This window comes from Heptranchias perlo, chromosome 24 (genome assembly GCF_035084215.1).
Source record: "Heptranchias perlo isolate sHepPer1 chromosome 24, sHepPer1.hap1, whole genome shotgun sequence".
In the NCBI taxonomy this organism is placed as follows: domain Eukaryota; kingdom Metazoa; phylum Chordata; class Chondrichthyes; order Hexanchiformes; family Hexanchidae; genus Heptranchias; species Heptranchias perlo.
In genome coordinates, this window is record NC_090348.1 from 7,173,776 (window position 1) to 7,191,702 (window position 17,927).

At 43.9% G+C, this 17,927-nt stretch overlaps 1 protein-coding gene and 1 long non-coding RNA gene across 7 annotated transcripts in view; one reads left to right on the plus strand and one right to left on the minus strand.

Moving 5' to 3' along the window:
* Positions 1–17,927, minus strand: part of lrmp (lymphoid-restricted membrane protein) — a 140,131-nt gene that overhangs the window by 44,905 nt on the left and 77,299 nt on the right. For all 6 annotated transcript variants that reach the window (XM_068004689.1, XM_068004685.1, XM_068004684.1 and 3 more), the window contains 4 exons: positions 15,903–15,964; positions 6,036–6,177; positions 2,848–2,995; positions 739–817 (listed from right to left, as the gene is read on the minus strand). In XM_068004689.1, the coding sequence (XP_067860790.1) occupies positions 739–817; positions 2,848–2,995; positions 6,036–6,177; positions 15,903–15,964 (431 nt within the window). The remainder of the gene's footprint in view (positions 1–738; positions 818–2,847; positions 2,996–6,035; positions 6,178–15,902; positions 15,965–17,927) is intronic.
* Positions 420–17,245, plus strand: LOC137341542 (uncharacterized). Its single transcript, XR_010967049.1, has 4 exons — positions 420–1,028; positions 4,190–4,711; positions 15,012–15,200; positions 16,726–17,245. It is a non-coding gene; the product is annotated as an uncharacterized lncRNA (long non-coding RNA).

Sequence of the window (17,927 nt, forward strand, 5' to 3'; positions counted from 1 at the left end):
CTCAGCTACACACTCAAAGTGACAGTGATGCCTTGGGGAAGAAAAGGCAGGTTAGGTTAACAATATATCAAAAATAAAATAAAATTGCCCCAGATATTCACATGGGTTTTCTTGGATTACTGTAGCAGAATCAGAATGGTTACATACCATAAGGAGGCCATTCAGCCCATGCCAGCTCTTTGTAAGAGCAACCCAGTTAGTCCCATTCCCCCGTTCTCTCCCCATAGCCCGGCAAATTTTTTCTCTTCAAGTATTTATCTAATTCCTTTTCGCAAGCTACAACTGAATCTGCTTCCAACACCCTTTCAGGCAGTGCATTCCAGGTCACATGTGGTTACGTACCGAAAAAGAATTTCCGCTTCATTTCAAAACTGAAGAGATATTTCCAAATCCATTACTTCTGCTTTTTCGAAACAAATATGCAGGTTTCTATCCCTGGAGTGGAGTCTTTCATATTCTTGAGTTTGCTTCTGCAGTTTCCCCCATATGTTTTCTTAAGAGATTGCCCAGCAGAACCAAAGTTAACTCGACACAACAGAGTCGAATTGTCATAGCTGATAGGTCACTTCATGAACTACTGTGAGTGGAGCCTTTTAAGATGCTTTTCCTGCTGTCCTACAGCTCATCATTTTGCCCTTTGATACTGAAAAAACCGAGCGAAGAACTTCACCTATAAATCGCGAGCAAAATTGCTACCACCTCAAGCACGGCAGCAAGCACATGAGAACAGGCACTAACCTTATTCAGAAGCGTTGCACTCATACCAGGAACAGAAAGCTCTACATCGGTCTGGATGCCAACTGTGTGTAACTCGCACCTGTCGTCAGATAAAAATGATGTCGATCATTTGCATTTTGCAGTTAACAAATAGTGTACCCGATACTATTGGAGGAAGACCATCAATAGGTCTGCGCATCTAATTGTGCCACAAACTCTTTGCATTTCAACAGGCTTCATTGTACAGTACCAGCAGATTAACAAACTAGAATGGAAATTAGAACAACCGCAGAAAGTAAAAACAAACAGAGGTCAGTATTCATTTGTGTTTTCATTGCGAAGTTTCACTGCCTGGTCAAAGCATTATGCGAACTTTAAAACTGGGTTTTAAAAACACTCTACAGTTCTGCTGGTGTTGCATTTTGCTGTACTAACGTTTAATGACATGTAGGAGGGTATACACTGTGATCCACTTGGTGAGTTTCCACGAGACTCCCATCTCCCATGGAAGTCCAGATTCCTGGACAGTAGTTTTGGTAGAGTTCTAGAAGCCAATCTGGCTTCCTTCTTTCCAAGCCCCTCCCCTCACATAGGTTTGAGTGGTACATAGTAAGTTAGGGGCGTGGCATAAAAACCATGACTCTTGCCAAAAATTTATGAATGAGGGTTTCAATCATTTTGATCAATTCCATACAAACTACTAGGAGTTGCACTGACAACCTTCAAAAGTTCCTAGAGTGCATGGAAAGGATTCCCACAGACAGTTGGCCATTTAGGGATTGCCAGGTAGAAAGTAAAATAGCAATCAAGAGGGAAGCTCAAATCTAAGAGCAGCGAGCTGCCTTGCAGCATGATGCCAGAAGGCAACCTCTCCAAGAGATCAAACCCTGAAATTTCCATCCTATCTTCCAGCTGCTAATGTCCAAACAGGTGAAGCGTTTTTCCAGCTGGGATCACTGAGTTAGCCATTTTAACAAAACAAAAAGGGCCTTGACTGTCTCAAGAAGATGCTCAGAGTAATGTCCTTAGTGGGGTTCAATGTGCTGCAATAACATTTGAGGGTCTTAAGGTATTTAGGGGTAGAAATTGGTAAACGTTGCTCCCATTTATCGGGCATTAAACAGGTGCAAGGCTTGACAATTTAGCAGGGGGATAGCCTGCTCCAATCTACACAGGCATTGGTCACATTGCTAAATTCATGGGTCCTGGGCCAACAACTAAAACAGGCGTTAGGTCCCTTAAATATGTAAATTAGAGGCCTAACGCCTGTTGAAGGACCCCATTGAGAAACTCGCGGACGATGGATTATTTGGGGCCCCCCCCACAGCCGCCAACTCCAGGTAAGCGATGCTTTTTTCCCCCCTTTAATAAACCGATCCTGTAGAGCCAGGAGGAGCAGGAGTGTTTCTCTGACTCCACAGGAATCACGATAGCCCCCCCCACCCCTCAATCCCTTCCCATAGCTGACCCAATCCCCCCTACCGGAAAGGCCGCTACCATCGAGGCAGGCAACCCAACGTTGACATCTTCGCTCAGGTGAGCTTCCTGTGGAGGCGCGACCAGTGCCGGCAGTTGGGTTACGGGGAGCGGGCAGGAAATTGGACATGAATTTAGATTTGAGGTTAGGATCAGATCAGCCATGATCTTATTAAATGGTGGAGCAGGCTCGAAGGGCCGATTGGCCTACTCCTGCTCCTATTTCTTATGTTCTTATGTTCCCTCGAGTGTGCCAATGAGGCCTGAGGACCAAGTTCCATCGATCCGCAGGCCTCTCTGTTTGGGCGCGTGGTCAAAAATGGGACCAGATTAGTTTTTAGGCCTTAACGTCATTCTCTGCAGCTACACTTGGCTGGACATCACTCCTCACTTCCATTGGCAGCATAAAGTTCAACATCGTAATGAGCACACTGATTGCCTTGGATATTCCTGACAATAATTGACTGCACCAATATGTTTACCAGCGACAAACCTTTATCACTTTCAAGGAACACCCGCTATAAATGCCTCCAATCAAATTGGATTTGAATGTTATCATAGAATCATAAATTAAATTTACTCTATGATTGAAACTCTGGTCATTTCAGAGATCAGACAATCACAAGCAGAACAGTTATTGATTTGAACAGTTACCTAGACTGGCTGTCGAATAGCTCATCATTTGCTGAAGTCTTTGGCTTTTTACGTTCTACTTTGTGGGAGTTGGAGCAAAAGTCAGACGGAGCCACTGTGCAATTCTGGATGCGCGAGACTGGATAACAGTGCTCCAACATTAAGGCATCTATCAAGGAAACCACACAAGTTGAATGTTACTACACCTTAAATCAGTTAACTTGCATGTATGTAATCCCAGAACAGCAGCGTTTTACAAACTTAGGGTTACTGCCCCCATGGTGGGATGTAGCAGCTCAATCATGGGGGCTTGACCGTACTGCTTTAAAAACACCTCTCGCTGCATTGCTCTATGTCTCTCTGCTTTTCTAAAGCTGATTAGGTTAGTGAGACAAAAGTATCCCATCTAGTTAATGTTATGATGCTTAGATTCATTTGGTGAAGAGCAGTGTTAGAAGCAAGGTGAAGAGCTCCGTTTTACTCTATTGGGGTACTGAAGTAGGAACATTAGGAACAGGAATAGGCCATTCAGCCCTTCAGGCCTGCACCGCCATTCAATTAGGTTACGGCTAGAATCTTTCAAGATCGTTTAGATTCTGCGATGGGGCAATGAGGGGACACAAATGTAAGATAATTGCAGACAATTAAAGGGGAAGTTAGAAAAACGTCTTCATGCAGAGGGTGGCTAGAATTCTCTACCACAAACCATTGTTCGGGTAGAGTCAATAAATTCTTTAAATGGGAATTAGACATTTGCTTAAAAACAAGGAAAATTGAAGTGCTTGGGAGCAAGCGGAAGAGTGGGATTAGACCAGGATCCTCAGGCAGAGAAACACACCAGTACTGATTTGATGGGCCGAATGGTCCAATTTTGCGCTGTATCATTCTGGGTTCCACTACTTTAGGTTTCTATGAAAGGCGACACTAGTTTGGGCTGGATGGCTTCCCTCATCTTTGTAAAACTTACTTGTGCAAGTAAGGTCCCTGCCACCTGATCCCGACTTTCAAAACAGCGAAACCATCTGGAAACACTAACCCACGAGACGAAGAACTTACATTGGCCTGTCGCACGGAAAAAAGCATGGTTCCAAAAACCAAACACTGACCACCATTACTTCAATTTCATGATATTTGTAAAAATCGGTAATCGAAGTTTGGGTTAAAAAAAAAATCAAATTGTACATTACGATTAATCATATTGGTGGGCTGCAAAATATGCAAATTTATTGTCACAATTGCATAATCTTAAATATGTGCCTTGCATAAATCAGCAATTCCATTTACACTATCTTGGTTAGATTATGTATTTGACCTATTGATACAACGTCGGATTTGACTTATTTAACAATATTTTGAATCACAGCACCATTAAGGGAGAATTCTCTACCTCAGGAACATCCAGAAACCTGGTGATGATGATTCAGAATCTAGACCGACGCTCCAGTGCAGGAGTGAGGGCCTGCTGTACTCAGGTGCTCTTCTTTGTATGACATATTTAACAGCGATCCCGCCTCCCTGGTCAAGTAGCCATTTAAGCGGACATGGGAAGACACTAGTGTTGGCATTCTGGAAGCACGAGATAAAAAAATGTCCAAAAGGCCTTCATCCAAACTGGCGATCTTTGAATGGGCTCTTTATTACAGTCTCCTTTACATCGGTGCCTGGCGGAACCAAATGAGGTCCATCCTGCGTCGACTTGGACTGTTACAGAACGTAGGTCTTGGAGGCTTGGGCGCAGCAGGGAATGAGTTCTTTCCATAAGTTTAAAATAGAACTTTATGAATTAAACAGCGATTTGAAACAGCAAAAGATCACAGACTGGACGTGGCGTTCTACAGGGCAAAAATGGCTGGTTGCCCCCAACGTGGAAACAGCATTTAAAGAGGTAATTGTATGGGTCAGTGTTCTCATAAGAGCAAAGAAAGAGTGCAAAGCACACGATAATAACAATACATTAAATGGAACAATGGTGGTCAATTAAATTATAGACCTACTGGGGGTGAAACGTGCTCATAGCAAATCAGCAGCCTGCTTTACACTGCAACCAATTTTGTTTTCCTATTGAAGGCAACGGAAAGGAAAAATGGGGCCCGCTGTAAAACGGCCGGCCGATTTATGAAGAACCTGTTCTGCGCTACTGGCGAAAACCAATTTAACCCCCACTACCTCTTCAATTATCAAGCTCAATTTATAGTCCATTCACACACCAACTTATTAAAACAGGAATCAGGATATAGATTTACTTGTTCAATGAAAATTTCTTTGAAAAAGTGCCCCGAGAAAGGGGAGATTAGAGAACAAAAATCACAGAGGCTGGTTAGCACTTGTAAATTTCTGCTACAACCAGAGTCCATAATTTCTTTAAAAAGGAATTAAATAGCTGCTTGAAAAAATGGAACATTAAACTGGTATGAGGGAGCGAGCAGGAGTGGGATTAGACTAGGTGACTCAAGTGGAGAAAAAAGACTGGCATAGATGTGTTGGACCAAATGGTCTGTTCCAGTGCTGTAACATTTGGAGTTTCAACCAATTTAAATATGGTGTTTAACTCAAGCCATTATATTTTATACTGCAGTGAATGGAAACCCAGGTTTATCCCTATAGGTTGGGGCTTGGCATGGAGTTTCCAAATTCTCAATGCTGTTGCAGAACACAGTGGTAGCACTCTCGCCTCAGAGTCAGGAGATTGTGGGTTCAAGCCCCACTCGAGACAAAATCTAGGCTGACACTCCCAGTGCAGTACTGAGGGAGTGTTGCACTGTTGGAGGTGCCGTCTTTCGGATGAGATGTTAAACTGAGGCCCCGTCTGCCCTCTCAGCTGGACGTAAAAGATCCCATGGCACTATTCCTGGCCAATGTTTCTCCCTCAACCAACATCACAAGCAGATTATCTGGTCATTTATCTCATTGCCGTTTGTGGGAACTTGCTGTGTGCAATTTGGCTGCCGCGTTTCCTACATTATAACAGGTACTGCACTTCAAAAGTACTTTGTTGGCTATAAAGTGCTTTGGGATGTCCTGAGGTCGTGAAAGGCCCTATATAAATGCAAGTTCTTTCTTTTTTCTGTTTTAAACAATGCATACAGCCAAAAGTTAAGATCACTTTTAAAGACTGCTTTTTCCATCAGGTAAAAATAGCATTTTATGTTTATCTTTAAATTGCTACAAGTTTCAATCACAAGTTAAATTCTGGCATTGACCATGTTTACCCAGCAATGGTGTGCAAGAGTGTGTGGTTACTGAATTATGGATTTTCCCTTGTTGAATACATGGCGATGAGCAGTGAGGAACTCGACCCAGTCCTACACATTCAGCAACTTCTGGCCCCGGTTCTCTGCAGCAACTTCCTGTCTGTTTGAAGAAGAGAATCAAGTTGTTATTCAAAACACATGCACCAGCAGCAATAAGCATCGCTCTCCCCCCCCCCCACGACCTCTACCATCCAGAAGGACAACAGCAGCAATGTCGTGGAAACACCACTGCCTCCAAGTTCCCCACTATCCCGAGTTGGACATATATTGCACTGTTCCTTCACTGCTGCCTCAATATCCTGGAATTCCCTACCAACACCACAAGGTCAAGGCAGCAGCCCACTCCCTCAGGGCAATTAGAAATGGGTAATAAATGTCAGCCTTGCCAGCATCATCTACATCCAAGAATAAAAAAACCTCTTCTCAGATTTTACCATTTTTAGTTACTGCGCTTTTAAAGAAGGTTATTAAAGTATGACTGACATTAATTGTAGAGATTTGGCTCAATTAACTGGCATCCAAACATTTATCTTAACATTCTTGACAAGTTAGCTTATTGGCTAAACAAATAAGTCATAAAAATTATTTGATGTTGATTTGAAGTGTCAGGATATGTAGCACTTAAAATTCAACAGTGAGTCTCGTTAAATTTTCAATCAGCTGAAGTGAAGAGTTTTTTTTTCCCCTCATGACTTTATGATCAGAAATAATTTAGGAACATAACTCAAGACTAGTGAATTCTGCTTCGAAATGCTAACCCATTTGTGCATTTAGATATCATGGAGCCCATTACAGAGCGACTGTAATAAGATGAGGTTTATTTAAAAATAAACTTTTTAAAGGATATCAATCCAAAACATCGAGAAACAGGCTTTACATTCTGTGAAGAAAAAAAAACATTATTTGACCACTAAGTAATCTGAATAGTATAATATCTAGCACAGCCAGGAATTCTTTTGAAAGATCAATTTGTAGATTGTAAGGGTTTCCTGAATTCCAAAGTCATATTATACAAGGACCAAACCAATGTACATGGATGGTTGACAGTAGAACATGAAAGCAATGCAATACTCCTACTCCTGTCCCAGCTTGAAACATTTACTAAAAGGTGTCAGCCATGCTTCAGTGGTAGCACTCTCGCCTCCGAGTCAGCAGTTGCGGATTCAAGTCGCACTTGAGACTAGAGCACATAATCTGAGGGAGTGTTGCACTGTTGCAAGTGCTGTCTTTTGGATGAGATGTTAAATCGAGGACTTGTCTGTCCTCTCAGGTGGACGTAAAAGATCCCACAGCACCATTTTGAAGAGCAGGGGAGTTCTCCTCGTTGACCTGACCAATATATATCCCTCAATCATCACCTAAAAACAGATCATCTGCTCATCACATTGCTGTTTGTGGGAGCTTACTGTGTGCAATTTGGTTGCTAGGTTTCCTACAGTACATTGACTACACTTCAAAAAAAAAGTACTTCATTGGCTGTAAAGCGTCCTGAGGTAATGACAGGCCCTATATAAATGCAATTCCTTTCTTTAACACACATTAATCAGACTACACTTCAATAGTGTGCTTCATAGATTCAATCCAGTTTACAATACAGCAACAGGGAGTCTTCACTAGTACTTGAACTCTCGTTATCTAGGAATTCTGAGGTGCTCTCGTTGACTGTACAAGACGTAACGAGAGCAAGCCAGGGCTATTACTGAGAGAGAAAAATCTCTGGGCGGGGGTGGGGGGAGCATTAGTAGAGATTAATTTAATTAAGAATAGGGTTAGTACAGACTAATTGAGCAGATTTGTTTCTTCATTTTTTTTGGGCCCCTCCAAGAACTTACACCATGGAGGCTTAGTCTAAAATGGCCATTACAGTCAAACTAAGTTTGGGGGATGATTAAAGGTAATTATACTGCAACATTATGAAGATCTCAAGGGCTGCTCCAATCTAGGCCCAAAGCCCCCAGTAGAGTTTTCTCATCTACCATCAATGGTTAGAATTGTCCTAGAAAACATTAATAAACTTGCAGAATGGGCATGTAAATTACAAATGAATTTCAATATAGGTAAGTGTGAGGTGGTCCATTTCGGCTGGAGGAATAAGGAAGCCACATGCTCCTGGGAAAATAAGAGTCTAAATGGGGTAGAGGGGCAAAGGGATCTGTGGGTACAGATTCACAAATCATTAGAAGTACCAACGCAGGTTAACAAGGCCAGAAAAAATGCAAACAAAGCACTGGGGTTCATTTCTGGAGGAACAGAATTGAAAAGCAGGGAAGTTATGTTAAACTTGTATAGAACCTTGGTTTGTCCACACTTGGAGTACTGTGCATGGGTCTGGTCTCCATATTATAGAAAGGATATAGAGGCACTGAAGAGGATGCAAAAAAGATTTACAAGGATGATACCAGAACTGAGAGCTTATAACAATCAGGAAAGACTGAACAGGCGGGGGATCTTTTCTCTAGAAAAGAGAATGCTGAGAGGTGACCTAATAGAGGGCTTTGATAGAGTAGACATACAGAAGATGTTTCCACTTGTGGGGAATCCAAAACTAGGGGTCATAAATATAAGACAGACATGACAGACTCTAATCAATCCAATAAGGAATTCCAGAGAAATCTCTTTGGTTAGAATGTGGAACTTGTGGAATGTGGAATGGTTGAGGCGAATAGCATTGATGCATTTAAGGAGCAGCTAGATAAGTACATGAGGGAGAAAGGAATAGAAGGATATGCTAATAGGGTGAGATGAAGTCGGGTTGGAGGATTCTTGTGTGGAGCATAAATGCTGGCATAGACCAGTTGGGCCGAATGGCCGGTTTCTGTGCTGTAAATTCTATGTAAAACACCAAACAGCTGCCCAAATGAAACTGAGAACACAACACATGTAATTTACATGTTTCACAGGTAGTGTATCGAAGAAAACTGCTACTGAATGGGAACCAGACTGGGGAAAGCACAGCATTATGTAGAGTGGATATGAAGCAATACTCTGAGGCCATGTACGACCATTCCTGCACAAGGCTTCTGGTGAATTTAATTACAAGTTTAACATCGAAACTCCTTCCTCCAGGGAAGCATTTTGTTCTGGCATCACGCTAATCAACCTGACTCCAGATTCAGGCTGCGATTACGTAGTAACTGCAGTGTGAGTGTGAAGTGAAATGAAACTGCTCCACACGGACACTACAGCTGCACAGTAAATACACCTCAGGCACAATTCATATACAATGGTAAACAAAGCATCTGGAGATAAATGGAAATTGGTAACAAGACTTAAACAGAGGCAGGAAGGTAAAGCTGTAAATGGTGCATACCCAGTAACTCGACAACCCATACTTTATAGGCTTAAAGTCTGCATTTTCCGATTTACTTTAAAGAGAAATGATGTGGATCACATGTAAGGTTGAATGTTACATGAAAATTACTAACAGGCCTTACAATTATCTTTCCCTCTCCTGCCTAAAGCATATGCCAGAAATACACATCGGATCAATCTACCTGTGTCAAGAGATTGAAAGAACTCGCATTTATATAAGCACCTTTCATAACATCAAGACGTACCAAAGTGTTTTATAGCCAATGATGTATTTTTGAAATGTAATCACTGTTGTAAAGTAAGAACCATGGAAGCCAATTTGCATTAGGGTTAGGGTTAGGGTCCTGGCACAGCCAGGTCCCACAGACAGCAATGAGATAGTGACCAGATAATCTGTTATAGTTGTTGGTTCGAGGATAAATGTTGGACAGGACACCGGGGAGAACTCCCCTGCTCTGCTTTGAAATAGTGCCATGGGATCTTTTACACCCACCCGAGAGGGGGCTTCGGTTTAACGTCTCACCTGAAAGATGGCACTTCCGACAGTGCAGCGCTCCCTTGAATGCTAGCCTGGATTATGAGCTCAAGTCTCTGAAATGGGGTTTGAACCCACGGCCTTCTGACTCAGAGGCGAGGGTGCTACCCACTGAGCCAAGGCTGATACCTAAAGAGAAAGGACAGATCGGTGATTCTGGGCTTTATCGCTTTGGGCGAACTTGCCTTTTCTCTAAGGATGCTGGTGGACTTGCTGTGGATTTCCAGAATGTTCTGCTTTCATTTCAGATTTGCATCTTTTGACATTTTTTTTTCCCCTTTTAAAATGGTGTCTGGTCTACAGCTGCCCATTTTAAAGTCCAAACATCAGGTTCTGAAGGTTTGGAGGAGGAAAGGGTTAAAAGTGAAAATTCATACCAAAACAGGAGAAAAGAAAATGCCTTTTATAATTGTTTGGCCATCATACTATCCAGAAGCCATTAACAATAATTTTGGATAATTTCACTGTGTTGGCGATTTTTGTTTGGCCATGATTCAGTGCATTTTAGAAGATCAGCAGAGTCCAGGAAATGTCAAGCAACTATTTTTATCTACCATTTCCTCATACAAATGAGTTATCATTTCTGATTTGAATATGGAAAATTATTTGAACAAAAAAAAATATTTCCTGTCTCCAATGCACACAACTCTACCACTGTTCTTTCACATGCCTACGTAGCACAGGCCACATTCCACATACATCAGCTGTACTCGGCTAAATGCTCTTGCCAACGTCAGCGTCAACGTCAGCGGGTAGCACTCCCACCTGAGTCAAAAGTTTATGGGTTCAAGATCCATTCCAGGAACTTTGAGGATATAATCGAGGCTGATACTCCAGAGCAGTACTGAGGGAGTGCTGCACTGTCGGAGGTGCCGTCTTTTGGGTGAGATGTGGAACCGAGGCCCCGTCTGCCCCCTCAGGTGGGCATAAAAGATCCCCTGGCACTATTCAAAGAGCAGGGGAGTTCTCCTGGTATTCTAGCCAATATTTATTTCATAAACACCACCACCATAATTTCTCTCATTTGTGGGACCTTGTTCTGTGCAAATTCCCTGCAATGTTTGCCCACACAGTAACAGTGACTACACTTCAAATATACGTCCTTAGCTGTGAAGCACTGTGGGCTGTCCAGAGGAATTGAAAGGCACTATATCAATGCAAGTTCTTTCTTCCTCATTTATCTTCATGGCTGTTCCTATGACAGCTGAGCTAATACTTTTTCCACTAGAGCTGCTTCTGGTGATTTTTAAAACACAGGTTGAGCTCGTGTGACACCTGCTCATGGATAATAATTTGTCTCCTCTCCCTCTCCACGAATGGGTCTCACTTTCTCTGATCATCTCTATCAGTGCGCCTCCGCTCTTTCTCCTCCCTTCTATAAATAAGAACATAAGGAATAGGAGCAGGAGTAGGCCATTCGGCCCCTCGAGCCTGCTCCGCCAATTAATATCATTTTTTTTTTATTCGTTCATGGGATGTGGGCATCGCTGGCGAGGCCGGCATTTATTGCCCATCCCTAATTGCCCTTGAGAAGGTGGTGGTGAGTCGCCTTCTTGAACCGCTGCAGTCCGTGTGGTGAAGGTTCTCCCACAGTGCTGTTAGGAAGGGAGTTCCAGGATTTTGACCCAGCGACGATATATTTCCAAGTCAGGATGGTGTGGGACTTGGAGGGGAACGTGCAGGTGGTGTTGTTTCCATGTGCCTGCTGCTCGTCCTTCGAGGCGGTAGAGGTCGTGGGTTTGGGAGGCGCTGTCGAAGAAGCCTTGGCGAGTTGCTGCAGTGCATCCTGTGGATGGTACACACTGCAGCCACTGTGCGCCGGTGGTGAAGGGAGTGAATGTTTAGGGTGGTGGATGGGGTGCCAATCAAGCGGGCTGCTTTATCTTGGATGGTGTCGAGCTTCTTGAGTGTTGTTGGAGCTGCACTCATCCAAACAAGTGGAGAGTATTCCATCACACTCCTGACTTGTGCCTTGTAGATGGTGGAAGGGCTTTGGGGAGTCAGGAGGTGAGTCACTCGCAGCAGAATACCCAGCCTCTGACCTGCTCTTGTAGCCACAGTATTTATATGGCTAGTCCAGTTAAGTTTCTGGTCAATGGTGACCGCCAGGATGTTGATGGTGGGGGATTCAGCGATGGTAATGCCGTTGAATGTCATGGGGAGGTGGTTAGACACTCTCTTGTTGGAGATGGTCATTGCCTGGCACGAATGTTACTTGCCACTTATGAGCCCAAGCCTGGATGTTGTCCAGGTCTTACTGCATGCGGGCTCGGACTGCTTCATTATTTGAGGGGTTGCGAATGGAACGGAACACTGCAATCATCAGCGAACATCCACATTTCTGACCTTATGATGGAGGGAAGGTCATTGATGAAGCAGCTGAAGATGGTTGGGCATAGGACACTGCCCTGAGGAACTCTTGCAGCAATGTCCTGGGGCTGAGATGATTGGCCTCCAACAACCACTACCATCTTCCTTTGTGCTCGGTGCGACTCCAGCCACTGGAGAGTTTTCCCCGATTCCCATTGACTTCAATTTTACTAGGGCTCCTTGGTGCCACACTCGGTCAAATGCTGCCTTGATGTCAAGGGCAGTCACTCTCACCTCACCTCTGGAATTCAGCTCTTTTGTCCATGTTTGGACCAAGGCTGTAATGAGGTCTGGAGCCGAGTGGTCCTGGCGGAACCCAAACTGAGCATCGGTGAGCAGGTTATTGGTGAGTAAGTGCCGCTTGATAGCACTGTCGACAACACCATCCATCACTTTGCTGATGATTGAGAGTGGACTGATGGGGCGGTAATTGGCCGGATTGGATTTGTCCTGCTTTTTGTGGACAGGACATACCTGGGCAATTTTCTACATTGTCGGGTAGATGCCAGCGTTGTAGCTGTACTGGAACAGCTTGGCTAGAGGCGCAGCTAGTTCTGAGCACAAGTCTTCAGCACTACAGATGGGATGTTGTCGGGGCCCATAGCCTTTGCTGTATCCAGTGCACTCAGCCGTTTCTTGATATCACGTGGAGTGAATCGAATTGGCTGAAGACTGGCTTCTGTGATGGTGGGGATATCGGGAGGAGGCAGAGATGGATCATCCACTTGGCACTTCTGGCTGAAGATGGTTGCAAATGCTTCAGCCTTGTCTTTTGCACTCATGTGCTGGACTCCGCCATCATTGAGGATGAGGATGTTTGCAGAGCCTCCTCCTCCCGTTAGTTGTTTAATTGTCCACCACCATTCACGACTGGATGTGGCAGGACTGCAGAGCTTTGATTTAATCCGTTGGTTGTGGGATCGCTTAGCCCCGTCTATAGCATGTTGCTTCCGCTGTTTAGCATGCATGTAGTCCTGAGTTGTAGCTTCACCAGGTTGGCACCTCATTTTTAGGTACGCCTGGTGCTGCTCCTGGCATGCTCTTCTACACTCCTCATTGAACCAGGGTTGATCCCCTGGCTTGTTGGTAATGGTAGTGAGGAATATTTCAGGCCATGAGGTTACAGATTGTGCTGGAATACAATTCTGCTGCTGCTGATGGCCCACAGTGCCTCATGGATGCCCAGTTTTGAGCTGCAACATCTGTTCTGAATCTATCCCATTTAGCACGGTGGTAGTGCCACACAACACGTTGGATGGCGTCCTCAGTGCGAAGACGGGACTTCGTCTCCACGAGGACTGTGCGGTGGTCACTCCTACCAATACTGTCACGGACAGATGTATTTACGACAGGTAGATTAGTGAGGACGAGGTCAAGTAAGTTTTTCCCTCGTGTTAGTTTGCTCACCACCTGCTGCAGGCCCAGTCTGGCAGCTATGTCCTTCAGGACTCGGCCAGCTCGGTCAGTAATGGTGTTACCGAGCCACTGTTAGTGATGGACATTGAAGTCCCCCACCCAGAGTACATTCTGTGCCCTTGCTACCCTCAGTGCTTCCTCCAAGTGGTGCTCAACGTGGAGGAGGACTGATCATGGCTGAGCTGCGACCTCAACTCCACTTTCCCGCCTGATTCCCTTAGTGTCCAAAATCCATCGATCTCAGTCTTGAACACATTCAATGACTGAGCATCCACAGCCCTCTGCGGTAGAGAATTCCAAAGATTCACAATCTTCGAGGTGTGAATTCCAAACCACACCTCTGTATGCCTCTCACGCACGTACTTCCTTCACTCCCTTATTCCCCTGGAGCCATTTAATAACCACAGTTACAAGATTAGTTGTCTCAGTACGAAGAAGTGGGGAGGGAGGGGGTTGGATTGGGGGGGGCGGGGGCGGTAAAGAGAGATGGAAGCTGGGCCCAGAGATAGGCAGAAGGAGCGGGGAACCAATGCTGAAAAATGACACACATCTACCCCAGAATGAATGGTCAGCTTGTCTGCATTCTGGACCTGCAGACACAGGGTTGGGAAGGATCATAAGGTGCTGGCATGGTGTCTGGGGCTGTGGGCAGGGAGAGACAGGACCAACACACACTGACATGTAAAGAGAGGGCATCTCGACAACTGACCGTTTTACCAGCTCCTCTCAAGAACTAATTGGAAATTTATAGTATTGATGATACCGGGTAAACATACTGTAGCCTGGCAGTCCTTATTTTGGGCAATGGCAGGAGTTAGACTTGATACCAGGATTAGAGCAGCCAGTAACCAGAAACTGCAGTCTTTTTAAAGAAAAGAAATTGGTTTCCCTGGAACCTCCAGGGCTAGTGAACGAAGTTTGAGTAGAAAGGTAGCAAGACTTGATAACATTGCAGGGAGGGAGTGGAGCCCAGGTGAACGTCAGAGGGGAGCTACAACAACAGCAACTACTTGCATTTATATAGCACCTTTAACATAGTAAAATGTCCCAGGCGCTTCAAAGGAGCGATTATCAAAGAAAACTCGACACCGAGCCATATAAGGGGTCGTACAACACCAGGTTATAGTCCAACAGCTTTATTTGAAATCACAAGCTTTTGGAGCTTTGCTCCGTCGTCAGGTGACTCAGAAAGCTGGCAGAGGGCTATGGGATCAGGGGCTGAGCCTTGGTTGGTGGGGGGGGTAAAATCAGAACGTCGGCGAGTGGGATAGTGTTTTACAAATTACCTTTTATTTTTGCAGGTGATCTGTTGGGTTGGTTTCCCAGACTGCAGCCAGTAATGACAAGCCAATGTTGCAGCAGAGGCCTAAAGCAGGCGTTAGGCCCCTTATTTGCATATGACAAAATTCAGCTGATGGAGATTGACTGTTGAGTGCCAAACACTGTTCTCACGGAGAAGAGTGAGTTTAACGGGACAAACTACGCAAATGGTACAATCCCGTGTCAGTGAATGTAAAATTAAAGCAGCAGGCGTAAATAAGTTTTGTCACTTTTTGAATTTAAATTTTAAAAAAAGTTATTGAAAAGCCTTTCGAAAAGGATGTTGACTTTCCACTTGACACAAGAACCATTTTACTTTTTCTAATATTTTCAGATGCTTGTTTAGAGTGTCAAGAGTTACAAGAGTTTCGGCCTTTTAAAATCACACCAACAAACACAAAGTAAAAGCCATGCATTATACCAGGATGGTCTCACTGCTGGATTCTTGTGGTGCTATGCAGAGGTTATACATCCTATACAGTTCACACAAATAGACATCTTTGAAGTTATGAAGGTGTTTGATAGGGTAGACATAGAAAAGTTGTTTCCACTTGTGGGGAAGTCCAAAACTAGGGGGTCATAAATATAAGATAGTGACTAATAAATCCAATAAGGAATTCAGGAGCCAAAGAGTGATTGGAATGTGGAACTCGCTACCACATGGAGTGGTTGAGGCGAATAGCATTGATGCATTTAAGGAGAAGATAGATAAGTACATGAGGGAGAAAGGAATAGAAGGATATACTGATAGGGTGAGATGAAGTAGGGTGGGAGGAGGCTCCTGTGGAGCATAAACACCAGTTAGGCCGAATGACCTGTTTCTGTGCTATAAATTCTATGTAATTCTATGTAAATAGAGAATTGGACATTACCTGGGACTGCAATCCACACAATTCTTGCTGGAAGAGCGTCTCCCTTAGTGATTCAATGGTTGCTATGAAAAAGACATTTAGGCAAATTATCACCATTGAAATACAACACACAGACCACATTGCAAGAGGCACCTCACATCTCCACTTGTTCACCGCTACCTCGGTTTAATGACGCAGTATAATTGGTGCATTTCTGGGTCAGAGTTATCGAAGTAAAATACCTAAAAATCGCCCCCTCTGATGTGGTTGAATATTGAGTTGTAATTAAAGTTGAATGTAGGCGGGTTAGTTAGTTTTGCATTGGACATACGACTTGGGGAAAATTTCCGTATTAACCGTGATTGTTGAACTCGGTGCTTTTATAACTCAGCTTATTGCAAATCAGCTTGGCCCGTCCCACTTTACTTAAAAAAGGAGGGGGGGGGATAGGGTGGACACACATTTCCCCCTACTCCCCCCTTAATTCTATATTCTAAACGCCATTTCAATTGAATCATTTAATAGTTTCTCTTCTCCGGCACCCCCCCCCCCCCAAACTATAACACGTCACAGAGAACAGATTTGCATAAAACCTTCGCAAGGAATGAACCGGTGATGAGTAAAGTCGATTGAGTTGAATCAGGGAATGTAAAGTACCCACTTCTTTGACCAAGCTTTTAGTCACCCCTCCTAATATCTCCGAGTTTGCTCAGAGTTCATGTTTGTCTGATTAGGCTTCTGCAAAGCACCTTGGGACATTTGTCTATGTTAAAGGTGCTATTATAAATGGAAGCTGTTAATGTTGTTTGAACCTGGTTAGTAATGGCCTTTCCTTTTCATAAAGATATCGTGTTCTGCAACTTAAATGAAGAGGAAAGAGAACGCTCCACCAGGATTGCATCACGGCCTCCAACAGGGTACAATACATCTTGGAAAATTGACGACATCAGTGATGGACTTTGCCCTCTTCCTCAGAACCATCAATGACCTAAACCAACACCAAAGAGTTCCGGCGTGTTGACAGAAATGGATCAAGAGGCTCTAATCAGGCACTATAATCAGTGCTTTGATTTAACCAGCTGCTGGAGTCATGTCAATTGATTGGACAGGTTGGGCTAACTAGCAGCTCCATGGGATGGATAATCCTTTATAACCACCAGCATGGATTCAGAACCAGAGATAGGGATTCAACTTTTTTCCCCCAGGGGGGTGGGTGGGGGAAAAAAAAAACAAATGTAATTCAAAGCCAAGGTAACCACAGGGAAGATGATGTGGGTCTGTTAAGAATGCTAGAAGCCAAGGCGCAAAAGGGATTTTGTGAATGCCAGCATTCTTACATTGTACATGAAGTACGAATGAGGCATTGGCACTTCATTGAGTTCATTTCAATAAAATCTAGATTATAAGAAGTGAGATTGTACAACTCACTGGTTTCCAAGAACATTTTTCTGAGTAATATAAGCTTTGGCTTCAGTTCAAAGTATTGAAATTCCACAGCTACAGAAGCTGAAAGACCTGCTCCTTTTTTGGATGCAATGAACGCTTGGTCTCATTGTGTCCACTTTTCAAACAACAAGCGTGGAAACTGTACACGCTGACCTTTCGAATGCGGGTGAACTTCACACGTCCGCCTGTTCTGAAGTTTAACCGAGAAGTCTACTATAACACGTTGTTTGTAAATTATACAAGGTGTGCATTAAAACATTATCGGGTAAGGTAGCATAGTGGTTACTTTACTGGACTAGTAATCCAGAGGCCTAAACTAATAATTCGGAGTTATGAGTTCAAATCCAGCCATAGCAGCTGGGGAATTTAAATTCAATTAAATAAAAATCTGGAATGAAAAAAAAAAACTAGTATCAATAATGGTGGCCATGAATCTACCGGATTGTCATAAAAAGCCATCTGGTTCACTAATGTCCTTTAGGGAAGGAAACCTGCCGTCCTTACCCGGTCTGGCCTATATGTGACTCCAGACACACAGCAATGTGGTCGATTCTTAATCGTGCTCTGAATTGGCCGAGCAAGCCACTCAGTTGTAAAATC